This window comes from Trichosurus vulpecula, chromosome 3, assembly GCF_011100635.1.
Source record: "Trichosurus vulpecula isolate mTriVul1 chromosome 3, mTriVul1.pri, whole genome shotgun sequence".
Taxonomy (NCBI): domain Eukaryota; kingdom Metazoa; phylum Chordata; class Mammalia; order Diprotodontia; family Phalangeridae; genus Trichosurus; species Trichosurus vulpecula.
Window position 1 is genome coordinate 30421729 of NC_050575.1, and position 27504 is coordinate 30449232.

General features: G+C 37.4%; 1 protein-coding gene across 1 annotated transcript; it reads right to left on the bottom strand.

Moving 5' to 3' along the window:
* Positions 1–1577: 1577 nt before the first annotated feature.
* On the bottom strand, positions 1578–27504 carry LOC118844248 (leukocyte cell-derived chemotaxin-2-like). The gene is made up of 5 exons (XM_036752100.1): positions 27399–27504; positions 13343–13517; positions 11861–11957; positions 8351–8496; positions 1578–1903 (listed from the first exon to the last, which is right to left on the bottom strand). The coding sequence occupies exons 2-5, from the start codon at positions 13386–13388 to the stop codon at positions 1737–1739; spliced, it is 456 nt and encodes a 151-aa protein (XP_036607995.1). The 5' UTR covers positions 13389–13517; positions 27399–27504; the 3' UTR covers positions 1578–1736.

Sequence of the window (27504 nt, forward strand, 5' to 3'; positions counted from 1 at the left end):
CCCTAGTACATGGTCAATTTTTGAGTATGAGCCGTGCACCGCTGAGAAAAAAAAAAGTATATTCCTTTTTATCCCCATTCAGTTTTCTCCAGAGATCAATCATATCTGCCTTTTCTAAAATTCTATTCACCTCCTTAACTTCTTTCTTGTTTATTGTGGGGTTAGATTTATCTAGTTCAGAGAGAGGAAGGTTAAGGTCCCCCACTAGTATAGTTTTACTGTCTATTTCTTCCTGTAACTCCCTTAACTTCTCTAAGAATTTGCATGCTATACCACTTGGTGCATACATGTTAAATAATGATATTGCTTCATTGTTTATGATGACTTTTAGCAGGATATAGTGTCCTTCCTCATCTCTTTTAATTAGATCTATCTTTGCTTTTGCTTTCTCTGATATTAGGATTGCTACCCCTGCTTTTTGTTTTTACTTTAGCTGAAGCACAATATATTCTCCTCCAGTCTTTTACCTTTACCCTGTGTGTACCCCCCTGTTTCAAATGTGTTTGTTGTAAACAGCATGTTGCAGGATTATGGTTTTTAATCCATTCTGCTATCCACTTCCATCTTATGGGACAGTTCATCAAATTCACATTCACAGTTATGATTACTGTCTGTGTCTTTTTCCCCATCCTATTCCCCCTCCCCCCGTTTATGCTTTTATTTCTCCCTTCTCTCTTCCACTCCTCAACAGAGTTTTGCTTTTGACTGCCGCCTTCCTCAATTTACCCTCCTTTTTGATTCCCCTCCCTTATTTTACCCTTTTCCCCTTGGCACTTCTTCCCTCCCTTCTAACCATCCCTGTCCCTTTTCTTTCCCCTTTCCCCTCCTACTTCCTGTAGGACAAGTTTGATTTCTATACTTATTGAAGCGTGTTATTCCTTTCTTGAGCCAATTTACCTGGCTATTATGGCTCCTGGAAGTTCAAGAAGATGAGTTTCAAACCTTTAGACTGTGTGTTGGCTAGAGGCCTCCAGAGTAGCTGCCCCTGCGACCACAGGCTCTGCACTGGTGTCTCCTGTAGCTCCAACAGGCTCCTGTCCTGGGCTGAGAGGCCTGGGGCTCAATCGGCTGCTGTAGCCAATACTTCTGCCCTGGGCCTGCTCTTGTTTCCATGTTTCCCTCCAGGCGGTTCCTCTGCTTTTCCCTGTTGGTGTGGTCTGGCGCCATTCTGTGTGCCCAGTGCTCCTGCCCCTCTCGGTCTACTAGTAACTTCTAATTCTCTCAAATCTTTTCAGATTCACTTTTTTAGATGTATCTGACAGAATTTGTGATAGAGGTCCAGTAGTTCCTTTCACAGTGCCATCTTGGCTCTGCCTCTTGTCTTGTGTTTTTGTTTTGTTTCTGCTTGCTGTTAATCAAAATTATTAGAATGCAAGGATTTTTGGCCTTCTCTCTTTTGGGTAAGTACATTGTGAAGAGGGTAGGAATAACATTATGTGTGGACATGAATGTAGTGAAGAATGAGCCTTGGGGCTGAGAAAGAATATAAAACAAAGGGATCTAGTACTTTTTAATTTTAAAAAGAGTCCTGATGAAAGTCCTTTTGTGGAGCTAATAAATATCTATAACAACCCAGCTGCATTGATTTTGTTTATTTCAGATATTGAAAAAATAGGCATCGGAAACATAATTTGTGGCAAAGAGATTAAAGAATACAGCAAAATGATAATCAGATTGTAATTTTAAAATTTAAGATACTTTTTAAAAAGTGAAAGTGTAAGTCATCATCTTTTCATTCACAGATATGAAGTAGGATTGCTCAAGTCACAATTCTGAATATGTATATGTGATGTTATTCGAGGATAAACTTGCTGCATGGGCAGCAGAACTCCAAGTTTTTGTCCCTTCTTGATCAGACCTTTATATTTCAAAGGCTTCACGTAGAATATTTTGATACAATAACCTAAAAAAGGAGGGAAAGTAAAATCATTCATTCATCTTATTATTGCCCAACATATCAACTGAGTTCTGTTCCAAAACTGAAATTCAAGAGCCTTCTGGATATATCTGAACCTCAGTTTAATGGAATGTTTCAGAAAGAGGTTCTCTGTTTAATTGACTAGTTAATTTATCTGGTTATTTGAGATGAAACTAAAAAAACTTTTTGTTTGAGACTTATTCTTAGGTCTTTCTAGAATAAATTATTATGTACTTGGCTACCACAGAAAATAACAACATCCTGAAGGTAGAGTGCATTAGTACCGTTATTCTGAATGTTATGTTTTATTGTACTTTAGGTAGTTATATATGTTCAGAGAGTGTTATAGGAGATTGGGCTGATCATAATTACACCATAACTATATCATAACCTTATGGATGGGACTCTTTGAAAGCTAATGGAAATGGGAGAGGTGTCATGGGATTGGGCTCCCAAAAATATTTTTAGGAGCATTTTGCTAAAAAGTTGGTTAGTGAACATCTAGAAGAAGCAGTGATTACAAAGAGTTGGCATGGCTTTATCAAGAACAGGCCATGAAGACTTATAGCTAAGGTAAGGGCTTGAGAAAGCTACTAGAGGAGTTCGTTCAGTCATTTCAGTTGTTCCTGACTCTTCATAGCACCATTTGGAGTTTTCTTAGAGTTTAGCTTTCCCTAAAGCCCTTCAACAAAGTCCTTAAAAAATTATAGAAAAGGAACAATAAACTCCTCCATTGAATCCACGACCATGCAAAGAAAAATGAGAGAAACCTGTGGGCATTCTTGGTGGATATAATTCAAGGGAGGAGGAAACTAGCACCACCATCTAGAGCCTAAAGTCAGCAAGATCTTGACCCTGACTTTTTGGAACATCAGAGAAGAGAGTTCTATGGTTCTATGCATGGAGCATTTCTGTATACTTTCAAGAGTCCTGAAGCCATCACCTTGTAATAGACCTACAGCAGAAGACAAAGCCATGGCAGCACCTCAGACAGCCTGTGCGTGAACCATAGCAGGATATGGGGCCACTGAAGGACAGAAAGGGCAACAGTTACGAGGGCAGTGAGAGGGCGAGAGGGGAAGGAAAGCCACAAAGAGGCCTGAAGGCAGAGGTCAGAGTTGTACTATCTGAGCAGCCCAGGCTAAAGGCATAACAGAGGAAAATTCAGAACAACACCAAGACACCCTAAGCTAGACTTATGGGAGAGAGTCAACCCAGTCCCTGGCAGCTGCAGCAATAGGGAGCCATGTAGGAAACCTCGGGTCAATTTAATCTGCAGTGTCTATTTGGGATACATCAGGGATACCATATGGAAAATAGCTAAATCCCATTATGGAATGAGGAGAAAGAGACAGAGAAGGGCAGTGGGCAAAATATAAGTAGGCTGTTGGAAGATGAATCCAGGAGCCAAGGATTCCAGCAGTGAGTGGGACCTAGCTCTCACCAGTAGGACCAGAATTATAGTAGTATCTATACTTCAGAGGAGATAAGACCAAGCATAGCTGGATCCAAGAGTATGAGAAGGATCAGAGTCTGGCCCTAGTATAAAGTCACAGATTAGTAATTAAGGCTAGAGAAATAAACAGAAGAATACATTGAATTTTATGAAGAAATATTATGCATCAAGAGAAAAACCAAGATGTAAACACATAAGAGAGCAAATGGACAAAAATATAAGCAAAGCCACAGGGGAAATGCCTAAATAACAAGGACTCCAAAAGTGGCTAGGAGAAGTTAAACAGAAGATAAAAATGAAACAAGATTTGGAGGAAAAAAATTGGAGGGAAGATAAGTAACTTAGAATATAAGGGAGAAAACTTTGCCCTAAGTAATGGATTCCCTGAAAACAGAAGGGGGCAAATGGAACTCTATGAGGTAAAAACCCAGAACCTCTGAGTCAAAGAGAAATTACTGTAAACAATGAGAAATACCAAGGAACCACAGTTTAGATTACACAAGACTATGTTGCAGCTAAATGAAAAAGATAAAATCTTGGAATATGATATGTCAAAAGGTAAAAGATAGAGTTTTACAACCCAAAATAACTCATCTTGCCAAACTGAGTATAATGCTGCAAGGAGAAAAATTGATGGGCATCCAGTTCTCTTTATCAAAAGGTTATCTAGAACATGTTGAGGAATTTCTGATGAAAACACCATTGTTGAATAGGAACTTTGTAATGAAAATATGGGCATTAAGAGAAACCTAGAAAACTACAATTAAACCACAGGAAAAGGCTTAATAATGCTGAAGTGCCTATATTTTACTGTGTCCTTTCCGAACCCTACTGACTTCTAGGTTCACTGAGAAACTTAAGAGAAACACAAGGACTAGGTGGGATTTTTTTCCTGTTTTATTGGTTTAAACATAGGGAAACAAGAAGCAAAAAGAGATAAACCAATGAAAGTGTGAAGAAAAAGAGAAAAGAAATTTCTATTTCTCATAATTGGGGTACAGAAGAAGCAAGTCATGGAGGAAAGGATATCGGAGAAGGCACCATATGAACCTTATTTTTAGCTAAACTAAACAATGAAGGATTGAACCCTCTGTCTCTCTCTGTCTCTGTCTCTGTCTATCTCTATCTCTGTCTCTGTCTCTCTTTCTCTCTGTCTCTCTCTCTCTCTCACAGACACACACACACACACAGAGAGAAAGAGAGAGAGAAAGAGAGAGAGAGAGAGAGAGAGAGAGAGAGAGAGAAACTCAACAGGGCTTAGGTAAACAGAGGGAGAAAAAGGAGAGGAGAAGGAGAATTGAGAGGTGGGTGGAAAAGCAAAGTCTTGCAGGCAATGTTACAAGTAAAACAAATGACAGTTTTACAGTTTGTATCCTAAAGTGTAAATTTGAAAGAAAGAAAGTACAAGAACCAAAAATAGGGCTCTGGGCATGATGAAGATAAGAAGGGCAGTGGAATGGAAGAAGACTGCTTAATCAATAGTGTTTATCCTTCTTTTTAATCAACTTAGTCTTCTTCGTAAAGAGAGAGATTATGACAAAGAGAAAAAGATAGATAAGATATTAATATGGAGGGAAATGCTTAACATACAATCTTAAACTATTGGATTATTATAAAATAATCTCCAGATGGATACATGAACTACATATAAAAGTTTATGTCATAAACATATTAGAGGAATAGGGAAGATGCGATCTTTTACTGCTATTTATATAGAATGAATTCTTGACAAAACAAATTAGCAAGGATCATGGGCTATAAAGTGGAAATGTTTTATTACATAATATTAAAATGTTTTTGCATAAACGAAATTAATGTGGTTAAAATTAGACAGTCAACTGGAGGAGGGAATTTTTTTTGTTTCGAACCTCCTTGACAAAAAGATATCCAAGATGTACAGTGAATTTATTTAAATGTAAAAGATTAAGATTTCCTAAAAGATTTCATTACTAATAGATAAGTTGTGAAAGGATATGAACAGAAAATTCTCATAATTTCAACAATATTAAAAAAGCTCCAAATCATGATAAATTATGTAAACTAAACGTATGTAAATATAAATTAAAAGGTGATTTTTTTTTTAGAAAAGACTTTGGCAATTGTCAGAGGGATTGCAAAAGGAAAGTCACATTGATATATACATGGATAGACTTGTAAATTTATCCAATCATTCTGGAAAGTCATCTGGAACTATACTAGCCCCCTCCAAAAAGTCACAAAGCTCTGCATATCCTTTAACCTAGCAGTGCCCCTCTTAGGCATGTACTCCAAAGTAACCAAAGAAGGAGGGAAAGGATTTGTATGTATAAAAATATTCATAGCAATACTTTTTGTTGTGACAAAGAACTCAAAAATAAATGGGTGCCCATCAATCAGTGAATGGATAAAACAAATTATAGTGTATTAATATAAAATAACACTATTGCATCACAAGAAATTAGGAAAGGGATGGATTCAGAGAAATCTAGGAGGACTTGTATGAATTAATGCAGAGTGAAATGATTAGAACCAGAACAATATATTCAATGGTTACAACATTGTGAAGGAAAGTAACCATGACTTAAGAACTGATCTCTCTTCCAGAAGACAGATGATGAATCATCCTTCCCAAATCTTGGTAGAGAGGTGATGTGCTAGAGGTGCTTAATGAGACAAATACATTTTTTCAATAAACTGTAACAGAAGTTCAGCTCATATTCAATCTTATTCCTATTTGGAATGTTTCTGTTTATTTATAATTGTTAAGTTCATAGCTAAAAAGAATCTTTAAAAGAGGAAGGGGAGGTAATTGAAGGGGCAAACTCACAGAAGAGATGAAATCAAAGGCACAAAAGAAGTTTTGCAGTTTGCATTATAAAGTAGAGATTTGAAAGAAAGAAAATACAAGAGCCAAAAATAAGAGAGAAAGCCACTTCTTCATCAGAGAAAAGAATGGGGAAAGATATTGAGGTATTTGAGTTGTAGAATAGAAGAGAAGAGGGAGTTACAATTTCTTTTCTTTGTCATAGATGAGGCTCTCTGCTGAGGAGGTGATATAGAATGTTTAATGAGAGAAGGGGGGTCAGGAAGCATGAAAATAATTCTCTTCTGCTGACATCCCAGTCTGATGCCTCAGAACAGAAACTAGGGGTGGCTGGGGCAAATTAATCTGAAAGGTGGCACTGTTGGTGGCTGGGGCACACTTCCGTACATAATTACAATACATTGGAGATAGACGTCTTGGGACTCAAGTGGGTTGAGGAAGTAGGAAGCCAAGATTTCCAAAAGAGTGCTAAGAGAGAGAATAAATGTATGAATCTGGTTTTTATTGTAGGAGAAAAAAATTGACTTGGAGGTCCACAGATGATAGAAATAAAGATCTGGATAGGATGGAGGGAACTTTGAAGGAAGGAAGGTGGTTATTGAGTGATGGTGGCATAAGGAGGGTATGAAAGTAGCAGTGAGGAACAAGAAGTATGCCTACTTCTGGTTCCTAGTTAAAGAATCCCCTTTAGTCTTTTGCAAAAAATGATCAGTCATTGCTTTTCTCATAGGTCTTAAGTCATGGTTATTTTCCTTCACGATATTGTAATGATTGAGGAGTGGGGGTGGGAGAAAAGGGGCAACACCAACTGGAGTACAGTAAACAGTAACGACTGGAGAGGGTGGCGAGGGATGTGATGTCTGCAGAAGGAAATTCAGTTTCAGTGAGCACCAGATCATGGAAGGAAAGGAAGAAGTCCAGGATGAAAGGAAATTTGTTAAATAATATTAGAGAATTCCAGAGGGCACAGATGAGGATGAGGATGGAGGACAAGAAATTTTAATAGAAGAAAGAAGGATAGCACAGCTATGTCTGTGCAACCTTTGCAACTAATTGTGTACTAATCTCAAGCATAGTACCTCAAAAAGAGTGAGCACTTAGTAAATGTTTGCTTACTGTTTGATCAATGATGTGGTGTGGTTCTTGGAGCCAAGCAGAATGTCAAGGGCAATCCACCTCAGTGAAAAGATGGGCTCAAAGATAGGGGTGATGTCTATAGGATCCTGGGTGGGGGAGGGGAGAGGGGCAGCCCTCTGTTAAATTGGAGGAAGCAAACTTCTATAGATGCTTATTCCTGGGGCGAAGCCCTGGCTCCCCTTGCTAGTTCAGGTTATATATCATGTCATGGAGGGTATTTTTAATCCGTAACTAATTTGCCGAATGAGAGGCAGCATGATACAGTGGAGAAGTCATGGGATGAGGAGTTGGAGAACTTAGATTTAAATCTCAGTTCTGACACTTTTTGTCTGTATAACCTTGGGGAAATCATTTTACTTCTCTGGGCCTCCTCCAATTGCTCATCTGTAAAATGAGGAGGATTAGATTTGTTGACCTTTAAAGTCCTTTATAGCTTTTAATCAATAATCCTTTAATCCTGTGACCAGTTCTAACAGAGACCACCAAGCTGGATAGACTTCAAATATGGACTTAGTGACTAACTCTGTTTTCTAAAGTTTAGCCTGGCTAAGTTTAGAGCGACTCATCACTAGATTGGCTATAGGGTGAAATTTTGGGCCGCAAAAGTTCTTAAAACACCATCTACCAAACTGCAAAAGTATTTGACCTAGGAGCAATTCTCTAAACATGAAATTCTCAATGAAATAAATAGAATCATAGAATGTTACAGTAGGAAAAGACTTCAGGAAATTTGGCCCAAACTATATCTGAAAAGGAATCCTTTTAATAACATCTTTCAAAAATATGCACACAGCCCCTGTTTAAAGACCTCTGCTGAGGAGGAATTTATTGCTACTCAAAATAGCCTTTTCAATTTTGGGGCCAATATTAGTGAATTTCTTTTCATGAAGTCAAAATCTACCCTTCCTTAATTCCTGCTCATTGATCCTAGTTTGTCTTATAGAGCAAAACAAAGCAGTTTAAATCCCCTTTTCAGCAATGTCCTCAATCACTTCAAAGAAAGTAAGATTCAGGGTCTTTGCTGTAGTTCACTTACCTTCCCCAGTTATCTCAACACCATCATTGATAGCATTATCATTTTTATAAGGTTTTGCCTCCCTCACAATCATTCCATTGAAAGGGGCATACACAACTGATCCATCTGCACACTTCACGTCCACCCCAGTGTGTTTCCTTTCACCTCTAGAATAGAGAAAAGGGTACATAGTCAATTAATACCAGTGAAAACCCAGATTACTATTAACTAGTCAATTGACCAGCTTGTCTCAAGAGAAGACATTTTTGATCTAACTTCACATCCTGTATCTTCTTCCGCTTTTCTAATAATCTGTGACCACCTTGTAGTTGATGATATTATTGTGTAAAAGAAAAGTAAAATGCTAGTGTGAATATGTATATCTGTGGACATTGTCACCTTAGACTTCTCAGGAATTATAAAAGCTTTGGTGACAGTGGATCATAGAACTTTTAATTAAATGGGAAATGTGTATGGACATACATTTCCTAGAATTCTGGGGTTTACATTTTCCTTTTCTCTTACAGTCTTCCACTAAAACTTTTACATACCGTTGATGTGCAGAAGGAGAAAAAAAGTGGCTTATACCTCCAGGGAGCAGAGTGAGTGTGCTGACCCTTGTTACTACAAGCAGAGGAATTCAAAGGGTGAATGGAAATTTCTTTTGTGGAGCAACTGCTTAAGTGGAGACATGAGAGTGGACATGTGAGGGAAGGATAGGAGAGAGATTGGAAGAAGTGGAGAGCACAGACCAGATCAGGATTTAACCTGCAGCTACAAATTTAATCATAGTTCATAGCTACTTTTCCGCCCCTATTTACTTAATAAGCTTGTTTAAATAAAAAGGTCCCACTAATTTGAATCTGCTCACTTCCTTTTCCCACTGACCAGAAAGAAAGTTAGGGGGGGAAGAGGAAAAAGATATTCAGGCTTTAATGATGCCTGGTATTTGAAGTGTTTTATTGTTTATTTGCATTTTATGCTATATTGTGATATTAATAGGCAGCTAGGTGGCACAGTGGATAAAACACTGGGCATGGAATCAGGAATACTCTTCTTCATGAGTTTAACTCTGGCCTCAGACATTTACTAGCTGTATGACCATAGGAAAGTTATTTAACCCTGTTTGCCTCAATTCCTTGTCTGTAAATTCTAGAGAAGGAAATGGCAAACCATTCCAGTATCCTTGCCAAGAAAATCCCAAATGGGGTCATGAAGAGTTGAACATGACTGAAAAGTGACTCAACAACATGATATTAACAAACTATTTTCAGTGAAAATATTCCTCATATGTATCATAAACTTCTTATTAAACAGTATTCTGAACATAATTTAACATTTTAAATTGTTTTAGTCATCATTGTGAATATTAGTCATATGGTACAATAACACAATGATGGAACTATTAAGAGATATAGGGCTGTTTTCTGTTTCACTAAATGACCAGATTGATATACTTTTCATATGTTTTTGGTGCTCCTCATTGTTAGGGTATTATTTGTTATATTTCATTTTTTTTCAATGTGTCTGCCTTTATCAGATCCCCTAAATTTTAACTGATGTTCAATTAATTAATTAATTAATTTTTACGGGCTTTCTTTTTGTATTCTTTTATTTTGCATTATTAAACTTACTATATATGTTATTCATCTAATTCTTCTAATTTACATCTGCATTTCACATTTTCTATGAATTGTTTATATCTGTTATTTCTTATGATGCAACAATTTCCCATTCAATTCATTTACCACAATTTGTCTAGTCATTTCCCAATCGTAGGCATCCACTTTGTTTCCAGTTATTTTAAGCTATAATAAAAAGTTCTTCTATGAAAATTGTAGTATATTGTTTCTTCTTCTTTGGGTTAAAGTCACTAACTTATTCATGCTCTTTGATATGTTTAATTAACAACAACTGGAAAACTAATTCAGAAAACAGAATCTTGAACAAGGAATAAATGATAGAGTTGGAGGCATTTAGAGTTAGAGTCAGAGAAGGACTGTCTTGTGATAGAACTTTGTTACTTCTATTTTAGTCATTTAAAGGCCTTTTTTGCTTACTTCCTGATTTTTAATTCTATTCTTAATAGGTAAGGACATGAGGTAAATGAAAGTTAACTGCATTGTAGATAAAGATAGAGGCTATGTATACACCCATAACTTGTCATTTTGATGGCTGGATGACAAAAACGGTCCATTCTAAAGTGTTATTGGTTGAAAAAGTTGAGATACTCTTCTGACCTACATGAAGTTCATCAATCCATTGATTGACAAATATTTAAGTATCTGATATATACCAGGTATGGTGCTGCATGTTGAATATATCAATACAAAAATGAGGCAGTTCTTGTCTTTCAGCAGCTTACATTCTACTAGGGGAATGGAGGGGCACAACATCCATAAGTAAATATAAGATAGTTATAAAACACATTCATAAATAAATTTAGGATCATTATCAAATAACTATCAAGTGATTAAATGGAAAACGCTAACCATAGGAGGAATCTAGAAAAGCTTCATGTAGGAAGGAAGCTCTAAAGAGAGCTAGGGTTTCCAACCTGCTCATTTTATATTTTCATGCCTATAATATATATCACTGAGGTATAGTAGGTAAAGTTATGAAGACTTTGCTTTACTATTTTTGTGGTCCTGGGTAAATTAATTAACCTGTGTGTGCCCCAGGCAGCTTCGCAGGACTTAGCTACCGAGTCAGAGATATATTAATCTGCCTGAGTAGAGAGAGTGCCTGTACCAGATGTTACATACTGAAAAAAAAATCACAAATTCTGTATGTATTCCCAGAAATAAAAAAATATGATATGATCAAAAATTTCATATAGATGGATTTTTATCTATCACTTGTGCTATATCCTAGGGTATTCTTCTTGGCACTAAACAAGGCAAATGGATAAAAAACAAGTTTCAGCTCAAATGTTACTCTACATTATCTTCTCCATCTTTCCCTTCCCTCTTCCCTGGCCAGATGACAGTTTTGTATTCTATCTGGGAATTGTTTCTTGCAATATACCTCAGGAACAATAGCATAATTACTTATCTCTAAGTCTTAACTTAGAATTCAGTTTTTGTTTATTCACAACCTGTAATTTCATTGGCATAGGGGAAACTTTTGCAATGTACTGTATTAAAGATTTGTTTGGGGGTCACTCACAGGCTAAGTAAAATTGCCCAGGTTGGACTGTATAGAGATATAGATAGATAGATATAGATATAGATATGGAGGTATATATATATGTATATATATATATATATATATATATATATATATGTGGAGAGAGAGAGAGAGAGAGAGAGAGAGAGAGAGAGAGAGAGAGAGAGAGAGAGAGATTAGCTAGATAGATAGATAATGTAGATAGATAATGTGAGAGGTGGGACTCACTCGGGTTTTCCTGACTCCAAGGACAGCTCCCCGCTACACCATGCTGTCTCTCTTATCATCCTATTACTTTCTTACAAGAGAGATAAATAAGACAGACCTGGGAGAAGACCAAGGCATAAGTTAAACAGACCATACCTAGGAGCACCAAACTTTCCACAGCCATAAGAATCACAGTCCCTGATAGCATTTTTCTTTTCTCCAGCACACATAATACCCCATGGTCCTGCCAATGCTAAAGAGAAAAGGTAAAATATATGTTATTTTTCTTTGTCTAGGTCTAGGATGCTCCTACCCTCTCAATCTCCAGTCACTTAGAGAATTCTTAAAATTTTATCCCTGACTATTTATTTACCTATTTATCCCCTACGTATGACACAAATTTTAAATTTTCTATGACACAAAAATTCCTACCATTTAATGGCACCCATAATATTTTCCAAAATATTGATTTGCTGGTGTTTTTTTCAGCAGTTTGGCATGTCTTTGACAAAATTATAGTCAACTTAATTTTAATTGCAATATACAAGTGTCTTTTTAAAAATGCTATTCAATAATAATGTCCATAATGAAAAAAATATTTTTAAATACTAGGCTAGTTTTGAAACACGACTTTCTCATTCTATCCTTAAGATAAATTAAAGTAAGTATGCAAAGTTTGAATAGGGGTGGGGGTGGGGGATGTCCTGGATAAGTAAGAAATTTCATCAGCCAAGTTTATTTAGCATTATATAAACAAGGGGTGGAAATCAAGCAAACTCAGTACCTAGTGGCAATATATTAACAAAATGACTTAAAAATGAAAAATACTGAAATACTGGGGGCACATATCTATTGATCAGCTTTATAAAAGTTCCTATTCCATTTAAATGTATTACTCCTGGAATCTGGATCTTTTTAGTACACAATATATTTGAAATGTCCTAGCTAACTTCCACAAGAAAGAATTATTATTAAATCCAATTTCCCATTAAAAGGCATAACTTGTTAATGTTATTGAAGGGTTCTTAGTGACTATATGTGTTTATGTGTGTATATATACATATATATGTATATATGTATGTATGTATAGATACATAGACACATATGGTGAATTTCACAAAATAGTTGAATTTCACAAGAGAAATCATAGAACAAAACTCAGTTCACACATGAAAAATACCTTTCACCAAAATGTAACTTGTAAAAGCTAACCTTTACTTTTAGAACAATAGCGTAGATAAAAGGATATAGTATGAATTCACTGATATTTTTCCCTTTCTATGTTAAGTGGACTTTGATCTCAAAACACATTAGTCTTTCATTAGGGATTTTTTCAAGACAAATAGAAAAATGCTAGTGAACAAACTGTTTCCTGAAATAAAACCAAAAATTTTGCTGATTTACAATTATGGTTTTAGTAAATTCAAGACCAGAACTGAAGTGATTTTATGATGCTTCCATACTGCCTTACACTTCTCTCCTTATCAAACTAAGCTGTAGATGGATCATTCAGCACTAAACTAATTTTATTAGTAACTTACACAGTACTATTTTGGTTGTCTTCATGACTCTTAAATACTCCCTTAAAATTAGTTTGAAAACACGAATGAATCTATTGAAGTTTTCATTTTGACTTACCAGTTGAAATCAAGGCAACAAAAATGAGTGTCTTGATGAGAAACATCTGGTCACCTTTTCTCTGACGGTATAGATGCTTAGGGTTTTTAGAATCTCTAGGTCTTTGTCTCTCTCGATGATATTTGATGTAGTTTAAGGAGAAGCCACTTTAGTCTCTGAAATATGAAGAAAGTGTCTGAAAGACAGAATAAAAGAAACAAAGAAAGTGTTGGAGAGGACTGACAGAGTTGTAAAGAAACTGGGTAAAGTGAAATCTTTCTGGACCAGAAGTGACTATGTGATTCATTTGTAGAACTTAATAAGAAAAACATAATGTTGTTTGATGTCAAACAAAAGAATTAAACCTGACTAAAAGGGAAAAAAAGAAATGAAAAACTTAAGGGCATTTTGACAAAGTTAAAGCAAGTTGGATAAGAAATAAGGAAATGTATTCATGGAATAATGGCAGAGTGTAGTTATGTGCAGAGGAATTTGTTTTTCATGTTACATGGTTCTTTGTATTATTGGATTTCCTTAATAGCTGGTGGCAGTCTCATATGTCTTAAAGGTTTAATCACTGATGTCTTCCAAAGGTCATAGTCTATCATGCATTATATTTGCAAAATAAAGAACAATTATAGATGAAACATATTTAATAGCTGAGCTAATTATCCTGGAAAAGGAAACCAACACCAAAAGAATACTGAACTTTATCTTTGTTAAGAACAAAAACAGAAAACAAAATTATTGATGTATTGGAAGAAATCTAGAGAGGTAGGGGCTTTGACAACTCTGAGGGTGAACTGAGTTATATAAGAAGATTAAATTTTTGTATCTAATAAATAATTGTATCTATTTTCAGCTATTATAAAAGGAGATAGAGTGTGAATTGACCTACTTTGATACACTGAGGTACCTGTCATGAGCTGCCTCATCTCCTATACTTCGTATCTGAAGTCTCTGTAATCTGGCACTTTTCTTCCATGATTCTCAAATATCTAAGAATGCAGGACTAATTCACATCTGTGCCAAGAGTCTATTACTGTATCTATGTTCCTGAGGCCTCTCCAACATTGACTGTTCATTTTTTTCAATTCTGCCAGTTTGCAATATCAGAGTGGTTTTGATTTATAGTCCTCTTAAGTAGAGTGATTTTGAGCGTGTTTCTGAATGGTCATTTAGAAAACTAAGGATAGTAAGAGGCAGAGAGTAAGGGTGTATTTTCCACACCTGGGGGAAAGCCTATATGAAAATGACGGAAGGCTAATCCTGGGAGACAGCAAGTAGGCCAAAATACTATGTGATATATCCCTCTGATAATGTGAAATAATTCTGGAAAGAGAGGCTGGAGTCAGATTGCGAAAGGCTGTAAAGGCCAGGCTCAGGAGTTTAGATCTTATTCTCGAGGTACCAGGGAACTACCCTGTGTCATACTACTATTCTTTCTCCTTTCCTCCATTGTTGTTATTTGTCCTTCATTCTCAAAAGGGACCACGACATCAGGGAGGTGATGCCATGGCATGCAAGTGAATTGGATTTAAGTGAGGGAGGGCTGTGCAAAGTCACCAGCCTCACTTTCTCCTCTGGAGCCATCTAGGTCCAGTGGCAAGATATAGATCAAGGTGACTAGAGACGGCCCAGGATGCAGTGAGACACTATCCTAGGTTCTCTCTCTCTCTCTGTCTCTCTCTGTCTCTCTCTGCACTCTCTCTCTCTCTCTCCCTCTCTCTCTCATTTTCCCTCTCCCCCTCCCTCCTCCCCTCTCCCTCCCATTCCTTCTCCCTCTCCCTCTGTCCACATAGGGTATCATACCTTTACCTGTGGATGCTATCCTTAAGGAATGTAAATTTTTATGCTGAAGCCTTTTATTTCTTAAGGACTCCCCTTAAACCCAATTCGCTCTGGCTCTCATTTATTGCCCAACAATAGGTCCCAAGCCAAGTCCCACTTGGTCATTGTTTGGGCCTGATTGGCTCAGAGGGAATGTAAATTTCTGTTTTGGCCAGGAATTCTGAGGGTCTTCCCCTCCCAGGTTGATTTTTTTTGAGTAGGTAAAGAGGCCATTTTCCTTTCCTTCAATAAAGTTCTAGAATGAGGAATCTGTGCCTGATGCTTCTACTTCCTCTCAACTTGTTCCTTCTTTGGTTTTTCCATTATCTTATCTCCCTACCAGTCCATTAAATGATTGAATGGGAGATGACAAGGCTCAGCTACCTTTTGTCTATCGCTTTTCCACATTAGAATGTAAGCTCTTTGAGTTCATGGACTGTCTTCTTTTTTTGCTTGTATTTGTTTGCCCAGAGCTTAGCACTCTAAGCACTTAGCACTCTTAGCACCTGGCACGTAGTAGGCTCTTAATAAATGTTTATTTCCATCCTTCCTTCTTTTTACAGTTGAGGAAACTGAGGTTTAAGTCTAAGTGACTTGTTTATATTTGACTGTGAAAAGGAGAAAAATTATAAGATGATAGCTTGAGGAGATGGTAACGTCAAGTGAGGAAATTTTTAAAGATTATGGAGACATGGATGTATTTGAAAACATCAGGGGAAGAGTAATAGATAAGTAGAGACTGAAAATCACAGAGAGGGAGGAAATGAATAACAAAGTAACCTGCCGGAATAGAGCAGGGAAGATGAGACCAAGGAAACAAGAAGGGTTTTCAACCTCATAGAGTGCTCCTTGAAGGCAGACTTGTCATTTCTTTTTAAATCTCCAGTGCCTTGGAGAGTGTCCTACATATAAGTAGTTTTTTAATACATGCTTGTTGAATTGAATTCAATAAAAACATTTTCAATTCCCCTCTCTAAGAACTCTTCTTATATGGTCATCATTAATGAATACCCTGTTTTCCTCATTCTGCTTTTTTCACATTGTATTACGTCATAAGGGCCTTTTCAGGTATCTTTGAATAACTGCTACTTCTTTGTCTCAATTGCATTATAGAATTCCATTACAGTATTATACCAGTATTATTTGTTTAACTCTTTAGTGATTGTTAGACACGTTTTTTATCTGGTGGTGGTAGGGTGTGTGTGTGTCTGTGTCTGTGTGCATGTACATGTGAGATTACAACAATACTGCCACAAACTTCTTTGTATTTTGAATAATACTTTCAATATGCCCAACAATGGAACTATTTTGTCAAAGGTTTGAAGAATATTTTGTGACTTTTGCTATATAGTTACATTCCTTTTTCCAAAAAGATTCTAGTTTGCGATTCTACCAGCAATGAGTACTTTTCCACCAAAATTTCCCCAGAATGGAGTTTTCTTGATTGCAATTATTTTTGCCCTCTGATGGGTATGAAGTGTTCTTTCTAAATTATTTAATTGTATCTCTCTATCGGCGAAGCTAAGCGTTTTTTAAGTGATTATTAATGATTTGACTACTTACTTATTCTGGTGTGAGCATTGCTACTTTGACTTTTTTTTTTACAATTCCTTATATTATTTAGATGTCATATTTGTTGCAAATATTTTTACCGATGTTACTTTTCTTCGGAACATTCCGTATTTATTGTTATAAGTAATAATTCTATTTTTTCATTCTCCCCTCATCATCCATGGTATCATCTAGAGGGAGTGCAGTAAATTCCTGTCTTCCTGTAAGTCTTTCAACTACTAAATTTAATAAATAAAACAGATTGTATTTGCATTTTAAATCTCTTAATTCTTACATATTCCTGAAATTTAGCTCCATTTCATTTTAAAGAGAGAAGATTTGCCTTTGGAATTGCTGACTCCTTTCCATTTTTTCCCTTTCTTTTTTTGTTGTTTTTCATCTATATTAAAAACCTTTTAGTAGTTGTTATGAATTTTGTATTCTAATTAGATAATGGGGAGACTAGCCAATGAGCATCCATTCCTTACTGCACACTCATTGCTCTAAGCTTCTGCCAATTCATGTGAGTCTGCTTCTGAAAATGGGTAATGGAGGATCTCTTTCTTTTCTGGATTCTGAACCTGCACAGATATCCCTATGACTGTTTCCTGACATTTTACTGCATGATAATGAAAAGCCTTTTCATTGGCTGACATGTGGCCTGCATATGAAAAGATGGAACAGACAAAAATCTCTCTCTTTTCAGATGGTAAGCAAAACAAGCAGTGCTGTGAGTTTCTGGGTAGGTGGCCTCTCCCACTCAGTTCCCATATGGCCATGAACCTGTACAGCTATTGCTTCTTCTATGTGGTGTCTCTGCTTTGCTGAAATGAAGTTAATAAATATTAGAAGTGGTACAGACCAGGTTACAACCTTGTGAGCTTCACAAGGTCTGAAGAACATCAGAAGTCCAGCAACTAGAAGCCAAGTCTGCTGGTGGCTCCACTAGCTGAGCCCAGGGAGGAGCCAGCTCTGGAAAGCAACCTGAGTGACTTGGCAGCCAAAATGGAAGCAGTTCATCCATTGGCTATGCCACCCTCACAAGTGAATGGCGTGGAAGGGGATGGTTTGTAGCAACCACTTATATTTTCAGCCCTCTCTTTTTAGAGATGAAGGAAATTGGCTACAAAATTAGTAGGGTTTCTACACCAATTTACATACACCCTAAACCTGGAGGTTACTGTCTAAGCCAAACTTGCTGGAGACTTGGAGCAGTATGCAAAGACACTGCCCTCTGTTCACCCCTCCCAGATATGGATATACATAAGCACATACATACACACATATATGTATATGTGACATGTATATGTACCCACATGTATGTACGTGCACATATATTTACATGTGTGCATATACATATACACACTCACTTTAACAGCAATATAAATGATAGGCCTCTATGGACTGAATGAATATTATGCATAACTGGATAATATTTTAGTGAGTTTCGAGTTGACTAGGGAAGAAATAGGAATCTGCATGAAAGTGGACACTATATCCTTGCCCTTGGGGATTATGTTTGGGACCATCTCCAGTTTGTTCAAAGTACTGGAAATATACTAACAGATAGAAACTTTTGCCTTAGTATATAAACATGCTGACATGGCACGTAAACATCCTGGAGCTCATTATCTGAAAAGCCATGTGGTCATTTACAGGAAAATAGAGTACAGGGCTGGCAGAAAGTATTGAGGAAGCATTGAATCTTCCAACTTTGATGGGGATCCACAAAAGTTTTCTCTGGAATTCTCCAGTGCCCAATAAATAGAAAAAAAAATCAGTGTGAGAGCTTATGTTTGTTTGTCCTGGGACGTAGAATGTACCCAAGTAGAACACACACAATGCATGTCAAACCCTCCTGAAATTTCTTAAGACAGTTTCATAAATGACTCTCTCAGATGTGGAGAAGACCAGGTAGTAACTGAAAAAAATCTTTTAGTCAACCATTGTAGTGATAGAAAGAAGACTGAAGAAATTAGGATGTGGACTACCAGACTTTGAATAGGAAAACTAAGGAGGATCATGACCATACTACAAGTCAGTCAATAAACATTGATTAAGCACCTACTATGTGCCAGGAACTGTGCTAATCACTTAGGGATACAAAGAAAGGCAAAAGATAGTTGCTGTTTTCAAGGAATAGGGGGTTGTGTTGCTGTTGGGTTTGTGCATTCCTGAAGAGGACTTTGACATCAGGGAAGTGATGACATAACTTGCAGTTGACTTTGTTTGAGTGAGGGAGGGCTGTGCAAGGTCACCAGCCTCACTTTCTCCTCCAGGGCCATCTGGGTCCAGTGGCCAGATATTCATCAAGACAACTGGAGATGGCCCAGGATACAATGGGAGACCCTGGCCCTTTTAGGCCAGTCTTTTCAGGTTCTCACTTTAAGTGAGGTAACACCCAGTCACTAAATAGGTTTCTTGAAGAAGTGAGTCAGGGCAGCCAGGTGGTACAGTGAGTAGAGCACCAGCCCTGGAGTCAGGAGGCTCTGAGTTCAAATTAGGCCTCAGATACTTGACACACTTACTAGCTGTGTGACCTTGCCTTCCCCACTGCAAAAAAAAAAAATGAGTCAAGGGATGGCCCCTTTAATTTAGAAAAAGAAAATAAAAATCAAAACTGAGAGAGGAAGACCCTCTGGCCAAAAAAGAAACAGTTGCTATTTACATTCACTCTGAGGCAAGAAGGCTCAAAAAATAGCCATTAAGTGGTGCTTAGGTAGGGACCTTTTGTCCAATCTATGAGCTATAGACAATATGCAAACAGCTTTGTACAAACAAAACATATTTAAATTAATTGGAAATAATAGAGAAAAGGCCCTAGAAATAAGGGGAATAAGGAAAGGCTTCCTCTAGAAGGTGGCATTTTAGCTGTGATTTGAAAAGATCCAGGGAAGCCAGAAGGCAGAGATAAGGAAAGAGCATTCCAGGTATACGAGACAGTCAGTGAAAATGCTTCAAGTCAGGAAATGAAGTATTTGAAGTGAGGAACAAAAATACAAGGAGGGTCAAGTGGGGTGGGATTTTCACTGAAAGAATACTAGAAAGGTAACAGGGAGGGCAAATTATGAACAGCTTTAAAAGCAGAACACAGCATTTTGTATTTCTGGAAGTGATAGGGCACCCCTGGAGTTTACTGAGTGGGGGGGGGGGGTGCAGCAAGTAACATGAAAAGGCTTATACTTTAGGAATGTCACTTTAACAGCTGAGAGGAGGATGGATTTGAGTGGGGAGAGACTTGGGGCAGGAAGACCAACTAGCCAGTTATTGCAATTGTCCAGGTGTGAGGTGATAGTGTGTAGAATGAAAGACCCTCACCAATTAAAAGTTAATAAGGAGCCATCTCAGGGTGGGAACAGAAATAAATTTTTTTCAATTCTCGAGAATTGGGCATCCCCTACTAGAACAAATCCAGCAAGGGAGGCTCTTTACAAGACGCAAAGCACCCAGAATTATACCTAACACAAGAGAATTCCTACCAACCTCTGACCCTTCTCACCATTGGCTGGGAGGTGGGCTTGCAATCTGAGCACAAAAGCTAGATGAAGAACCCGGAAATTGAAGCACAGAAACTCCAATTCCCATTCCCTCAGTTAATGATTACAACTGAGGTGACATCTAAAAATCTAAAGAAAGGGAATGGGATAAGGGGAGGTGGAGACCCTTTTCATTCTTTACAATAGAGAAAAACAGGTCATTATGACCCTGTTCTTACTGAGCAAATCTTTAAACCAGAACCAGAAGAAAGAAAAAAAAGTTTCAGGGTAAACTTTCCCATCAGACTCTCACGGCCTCAGAATTTTCTACTTCCCTATTTCTTGATTTTTAAACATTTCTTAGTGTGTGTGTGTGTGTGTGTGTATGTGTATATATATATATACACACACATATACATATATATATACACACATATATACATATATACATACATACATATATATATGTGTGTGTTTATATATATATATATATATATATATATATATATACACATTTTATTTACCTCACACAATAGGAACCTACATCATGGTGGTGGCAGTGTCAGAAGAGATAAAGGGTTATATGAGAGAGATATTATGATGATAAAATTAACAGACAGGTAGGCCTTGGTAACAGTTTGAATGGGGGAGGGGATGGTAAGTGAGAGTGAGGAGTCAAGTATGACATTTAGGTCATCGGCCTGGGAAACTGAGATGAGTTTGTTTGAAAGATAATGAGTTTAATTTTGGATATGCTGAATTTAAGATATCTACAGGGCATCCAATTCAAGGTGCCAATAGATCATTAAAGGTGTGAGACTGGAGGTTAGTGGAAAGGTTAGGGCTGTTAAGGAGATTTTAGAATCAGAAGCATAAATGTGATAATTGACTCTAGGGGAACTGACAAGATCACTAAGTGAAATGAGGAGAAATAGCAGTGAGGGAAAAGAGAAGAGGTCTGGGGACAGAGCTGTGAGGCACTGGCAGTTAGCAGGTGTGACCTAGATGAAGATCCCACAAGGGAAACTCAGTTAAGATTGCTTTGAGGTGTCTGTTGGGCAGTCAGGGCTTTTAGATGGTCATTACTACCAGATACTCACAGAAAAGGTAAAACAAAAGCAACTTTCTTCTGTCCAGTGGCATTCTAACAATTTGAGTGCATGACCCAAGGGCATTTCTGAGACACACTTCCCCTGCCCCCCACACGTTCCCCCACCCCCACACCCACACACACATCCTATCACTATTTTTAAGGACATCAAGAAAAAAGGTTCATGGCCTTTCTGGATTCACAGGTTTGCTTTCGTGGTGAAGGAAAATATAGAAAGAGGATGGTCCAGCACAGTTGGGTCGCAACCTGCATCACTGGCAGGAACATCCAGAATGATGACATTATTTAATTATTTTGAGAATGGAAAAAAACCAAAGTGGTTGTCATTTATTTGTCAGAGGTATTGATCTATGTAAATGATCTACTTATGTTTGGAAAAAAAGTTGGAAGACCATGATAAAAGAGCTTGTCTTGGCATAAGATGTGAGATGTTGTTATGTAATTCCTGCTAAACTATTTTCTGGTTATTTCAGTAATTTTTATCAGCTAGGCAGTCCTTACCCTGTTAACTGGGATCTTGGGTTATACTGAACAGTGCTACTGCTTACCTCTGCATGTTGTATACATAATCTATTTTTTGACCAATACCAAATCGTTTTATCTTGTCTGCTTCTTATTTCATTCTGAGATCTGGTACTGGTAGGCTGCCCCTCCCCCTTCCTTCCTGCTTTTTTTTCATTATTACTCTTGAGATTTTGGACCTTTTGTTCCTCCATATGATTTACATTTTTTCTCTAGGCCTGTAAAGGGATCTTGGTAAATAGACTCCCAAGTATATTGTACATTCTGCTCTTCTTTTAAATGCATTTTCTCCTTTCTAGTCTTTCAGCTGGTTTTTCTTGCTAATATATAGAAATCTTGATGATTTACATGGATTTATTTTACATCCAGTTACTTTACTGAAGTTACAGCTTCAATTAAATTTTAGTTGACTCTCTAGTGTTCTATGAGTAAATTATTCATACTATCTATAAAATGGGATAATTTTTCTTTCCTATTTACCAGTACTTATTCCCTCAATTTCTTTTTCTTGTCCTATTGCTATAGCTAGCACTTCTAGATATTCATTAAGTAGCAGTGTTGATTATGGATATCCTTGATTTATTCCTGATCTTATTGGAAAGTCTTCTAGTTTATCCCCATTATGTTTTAGTTTTATATATATACTTCTTACAATGTTAAGGAAATATCCATTTATTCCTATGTTTTCTAGTGTTTTAAAAGGAATAGATGCCGTAATTTGTCAAAATAAAAAAAAAGCTTTGCCTTCATCTATCTGCACAATCATGGTTTTTCTTGCTCGTCATGAATGTGAAAGAGAAACTGAGGAGTAGTCAGATAGGTAAGAGGAGAACCAAGAGAGAGTATCATCATGAAAATCTTGAGAGGAGAGAATGTCCACAAGAGAAAGGTGATGAGAAATGTTACAGAGAGGTCAAGAGGGGTAAGGATTGAAAGAACAAGTTTCAGCTGAATGATGAGATTGGAAGCCAGATCTCAGAGGGTGAGAGGAGAGAAAATGGAGGCATCTAACGTAGACAGCTTTATCAAGGAATTTCACAAAGAAGAGGGCAGGGAAGATATCCATTAATTTCTTAATTGCTATGTCACTTGGCGTGTGTGTGTGTGTGTGTGTGTATGTGTGTTCAGGAGTGATATTACTCCACTGTCTGGGATGTATTTAAGGAAAATGTCATTGCCTTATTTATCTCTCTTAACTACATCTTGTTTTACTGTTGCTAGATCTGAGATCACGATTGCTACCTCCTGATTTTGTTTTGTTTTCTTAATTTGCCTGTTGTGTAATAGATTCTGCTCCAGTCTCTCCTTCTAACTCTGTGTGAGTTTTTATGTTTTTTAGATTTTGTGTATATATGTATGTGTATAGTTGGCTTGTGTTTCCAACTCATTCTGTGATACTGTTGCATTTTATATGTAGATTCATTCCATTAATATTCACAGTTATGACTAATTGTGAATTTTCATTTATCATATTCTTTTACACTTTTTTCTTCTCCTTGCTTCAGTCCTTTCTTTACAAAGAGAAGAAAATGGTGAAAAAGAAATGAGATGAACAGTAATGATCTGTAATAGAATTGTTCTGCCCAATATCTTTCCTCTCTTCTGCTCACCCAAACCTCTATCACTGGAGCTTGTGTCCTGTGGACTTCTGCTTCTCTATGGTTTGGAGTTTCATGGATATGCAAATATTTTCTTCCTCTTTCCCCCATTTCAGTTTAAAGTTCTTCTAATTACAACTGCAAGATGGTAGACTTTTTTTTAATGAAAGCTTGTTAGATACATTCGGCTCTGGTTCTAGAGCTTTCCTTTCCTCTGTTTTAGGCTGTGAATTGGAATTCCAAATACTGTCAGACAACATCTTCTTAACCAGCTTTTCGTTTACCAAACTTGTCTTCCTCTTCTGAATACTTTGCCTTTGATGGGCAGCAGTTACATAAATACATTCTGTGCTTTTAATGTCTTTAGTTTCTTGACCAAGATTTCATGATCTTTAGCAATGGTCATTTGTGACTACCTGGATAGTACTCTGTCACATATTGCTTATGGACCCCAGGAGAAGAGCAGAGCTTTCCAACCTTATTAATTATGATTTTAAATTGGGTATGAGACACACTCTGCATTGTACCTCCACTCAGGGAATTAAGTTATCGAAATATGGGGCACCAGTGAATTGTTTTATGTGTAGTGATAAAGCAGGAAAACCTGATTCTGTTGCAAATGCACAAAAGAATATAGCTATTAACGATTGTAGCTAAAATTTATATAGTACTTTAAGGTTTGCAAAATGCTTTTCATCTATTATCTAATTTAAGTCTCGCATCAACCCTTCAGTTATCATTTCTATTTTACAAATACTCTTAGAGGCAGAGGCAGTGTGAGGCTCAAATGAGATAATGGCTATAAAGCACTTTGCAAACCTTGAAGTACTATGTAAATGTCAGTTGTTGTTGTGGTGGTGGTGGTGGTGGTGGTCATCATTCTCATTTTCCTATAGTCACATGGCCTTCAGTCTCATTCCCTGAGTAACTAAACGAGGGGTGGGGAACCTGGGGCCTCGAGACCACATGTAGCCCTCCAGGTCCTCAAGTGTGGTCCTTTGACTGAATCCAAACTTCACAGAACAAATCCCTTTAATAAAAGGATTCATTCTGTAAAATTTGGACTCGGTCAAAAGGCTGCACCCAAGGACCTAGAAGACCACATAAGGTCTCAAAGCCCCAGGTTCCCCATCCCTGAACTAGACAATGGATTCCTGATAAGCTCAAACAGTGTTTATAAAACAACACAGAGGTGTGATGGTAAATGTTTAACAACTAGGCTCTCTGGAGATAAAGAAATAATGAATAAATGAATAAATATTATCTATGGATGTTATATATGTATATGTATATATATAAACTTTTAGGTTTAATCTGCATTATGAACATTTTGTTAAATCTAGATAATGAGCAAAACAATAAATCAAGCCATTATTTATAGCAATTTCCAATTTTGGAGCTTTAAATGCTCACATTAAAAGTTTAACAATCGGCTCCCATAAACCAGTTAGAGCTGGTTCTAGCATACCCCCACATAGAAGTTAAATGACTTAGATGGTAGGTAACAAGTAGAGTAAACTAAAGATCCTAATTCAGGAAAGTACACGACCTCAGAAGAATTACTGAGACTTAGTGAGATGAGATCCATGACGGTAAGAGTCTAAGACAATATGTGAGCCTAGGTATAAGGGTTGTTTATGGAAGGATAATGGATTTCTTCCACAACATGCACAACATATGCCTAACCTGTTCTCCACTTGGCCAATCTTCATTTCTCTCCTGGTTATATTCATGGCTTGCTGGTCTTTAACATGGTACCTTATTTTGGCTTCCTGTTGTGTTGTCTTCCCTCATCAGAATGTAAAGCCCTTGCCATTTTCTTTTTCCTTGCAGATATATCTCCAGTGCTCAGTAAGCAAATGCTAAATGCTCATTGCCTTATTTTATTTGCCTAGCAAAAGGAACAATTCTAAATACAAATAATCATCACTGGAATTCAACAGTGGGATTTCAGTAAAAAGAACAGTTTTCAAAACTTGCAGAGCCCACGTCTTATTTAGCCACTGAGTTTAAGCCCTGAAAAAAATGACAAAGGGGGCAGAAATATTTGCAAAAGTAAAAATCTGAATTTCCAGTTTGGCTGGTGTCTGTTCTTTTGATTGGAGGAGATTAGCTTCAAAAGGTGTTGTGCTGGATGGTGGTTATACAGGTATACAGCTGACACTCAAACAGTATGGCTTATAGTGCGAGTCATTTTTCTCCACTAGTTGTGATGGGTTGGTATTGACCTGTCCACACCTATTACATCTTATGACCAGTAGCAAATAACAGAGTCCTGGAGGGAGTAAGGAGTATAAGCGTCACCATAAACCTGAGGAAACTAAGACTGATTCACATGAGGACTCAACTTGTAGCAATGGTTTTACCTACACTCTGCTCTAATCAATCAGGTTAGGTCACCTATAAGAAACTATAAGAAAAGGAGATGACATGTTGGGCATTAGACTAAGGTAGTGTAGCGTAATGGAAACTGATGGATCTGATGATCACAGGACCATAGAATTCAAAGCTAAAAGAGACCTCGTATATCATGAGCTCTCAAGATGGGTTGTATCACAGACAGTACGGTAGACTTTTAGTCAGGGAAACCCGGAGGTCACACTTGCTTGGTGTGTATAACTGGGCAAGTGTGCTTAACTACTGCAAACCTTAGCTGCTAATCTATAAAATGGGAATCATACTTCCAGTGCCTATGTCAAAGGGTGGTGATAAGATTTTTTTTTAATTTAGCTAAGGGTGGTACTGTGGATACAGCACTGGTACTGAAGTCAGGGGGACCTTAGTTTAAATCAAGCCTCGGACACTTAGGAACTTTGTCACCCTTGACAAGTCACTTAATCCCAATTGCCTCAATTGCTTTGTAGTATATTGGCTTTATTGATATAAGGAATAGGTATAGGGAACTCCTGGAGAGAAAACTGCCTTTACCCATGTGAGTTCAAACGTGAGCTGCAACTTAGAGTCTGAGAGAGGTGCCTAGAGCACTGAGAGGTTGGTTGCCCACAGTCACACAGACCATGTCTGTCTTAGGCAAGACTTGAACCCATGTCTTTCCTACTCCAAAATTTTATCATGCTGTTATGAGGATTAAAGGAGATCAGGTGTGTAAAGAATTTTGCCAGTTGTAGAATGATATAAAACTCTATCATTTTTTCTTCATTTCACCCAAGTGCTTTACTTTGTAGAAGAAGAAATTGAGGGAAGAAAATGGAAAGGGAAACAGTTAGTAGAGGAGGAATAGAAAAGCAACGATCTTGTTGGCAGGAGGAAGAGACTTTCTCAAGGTCACACAAATAGAGGAGAGTTGAGATTTGAATCCAGGGCTTCTTTAAAGTTTACTTGGGTAAATCACTTAACCTACCAGGTTCAGTTTCCTACTCTGTAAAATCCTGGAGGTGGATTAGGGGGGTGGATTGGATGATCTCCAAAGTCCATTTCTCTTCTAGGATTCTATGACTTATATGACTAAGAAAGTTACAAGACTTCAAAGGTATGGCAAACTGTCCTATGGAGCCTATGGGCAGCTGCCATTTCTCTAGGAGCCCTCCAGAGGCTAACACAATATACTGTCCTGATGTAAAGAGAACGCTTGGTTGATGAACTCAGTTCTTTCCCCCTCTATCTCTTTGGACTTGGTCTTTCCAGACAATTCTTAATGCTTTGAGTGGCACACATTCTATTTTATGGACTCCTAGCATACCAAAGTGTTTCAACAATCCGGCTAGCAGCTGTTGTGGGGGTGAAAGACAAACACAAGCCCAACAGCAAGCAGGCTACCAGCACGCTGCAAAACCCTAGGTTCTTTTGATCTGCTTTACTAAGGAAATTGACGTTAAGGGGTTGACAAGTTTGCTTTAATTCAGCATACAAATACCATTCACTTAGTTCAGGGGAAAAAGCCAGCACCCTGAACTTCAAAGCAAAATACAAACAAATTACAGACATTGACAGACAGACCAAATACAATTCAAATCTCAATACATAGTTACCAGAGTTTAACAAAGTCCCAACATCCAGGTTTATGAGCTGGAGGACCCTTAGCTACAGCTGCCCGGAGTCTCCACATCAGCATGCACCACCAAAAGTGAGAGCCCT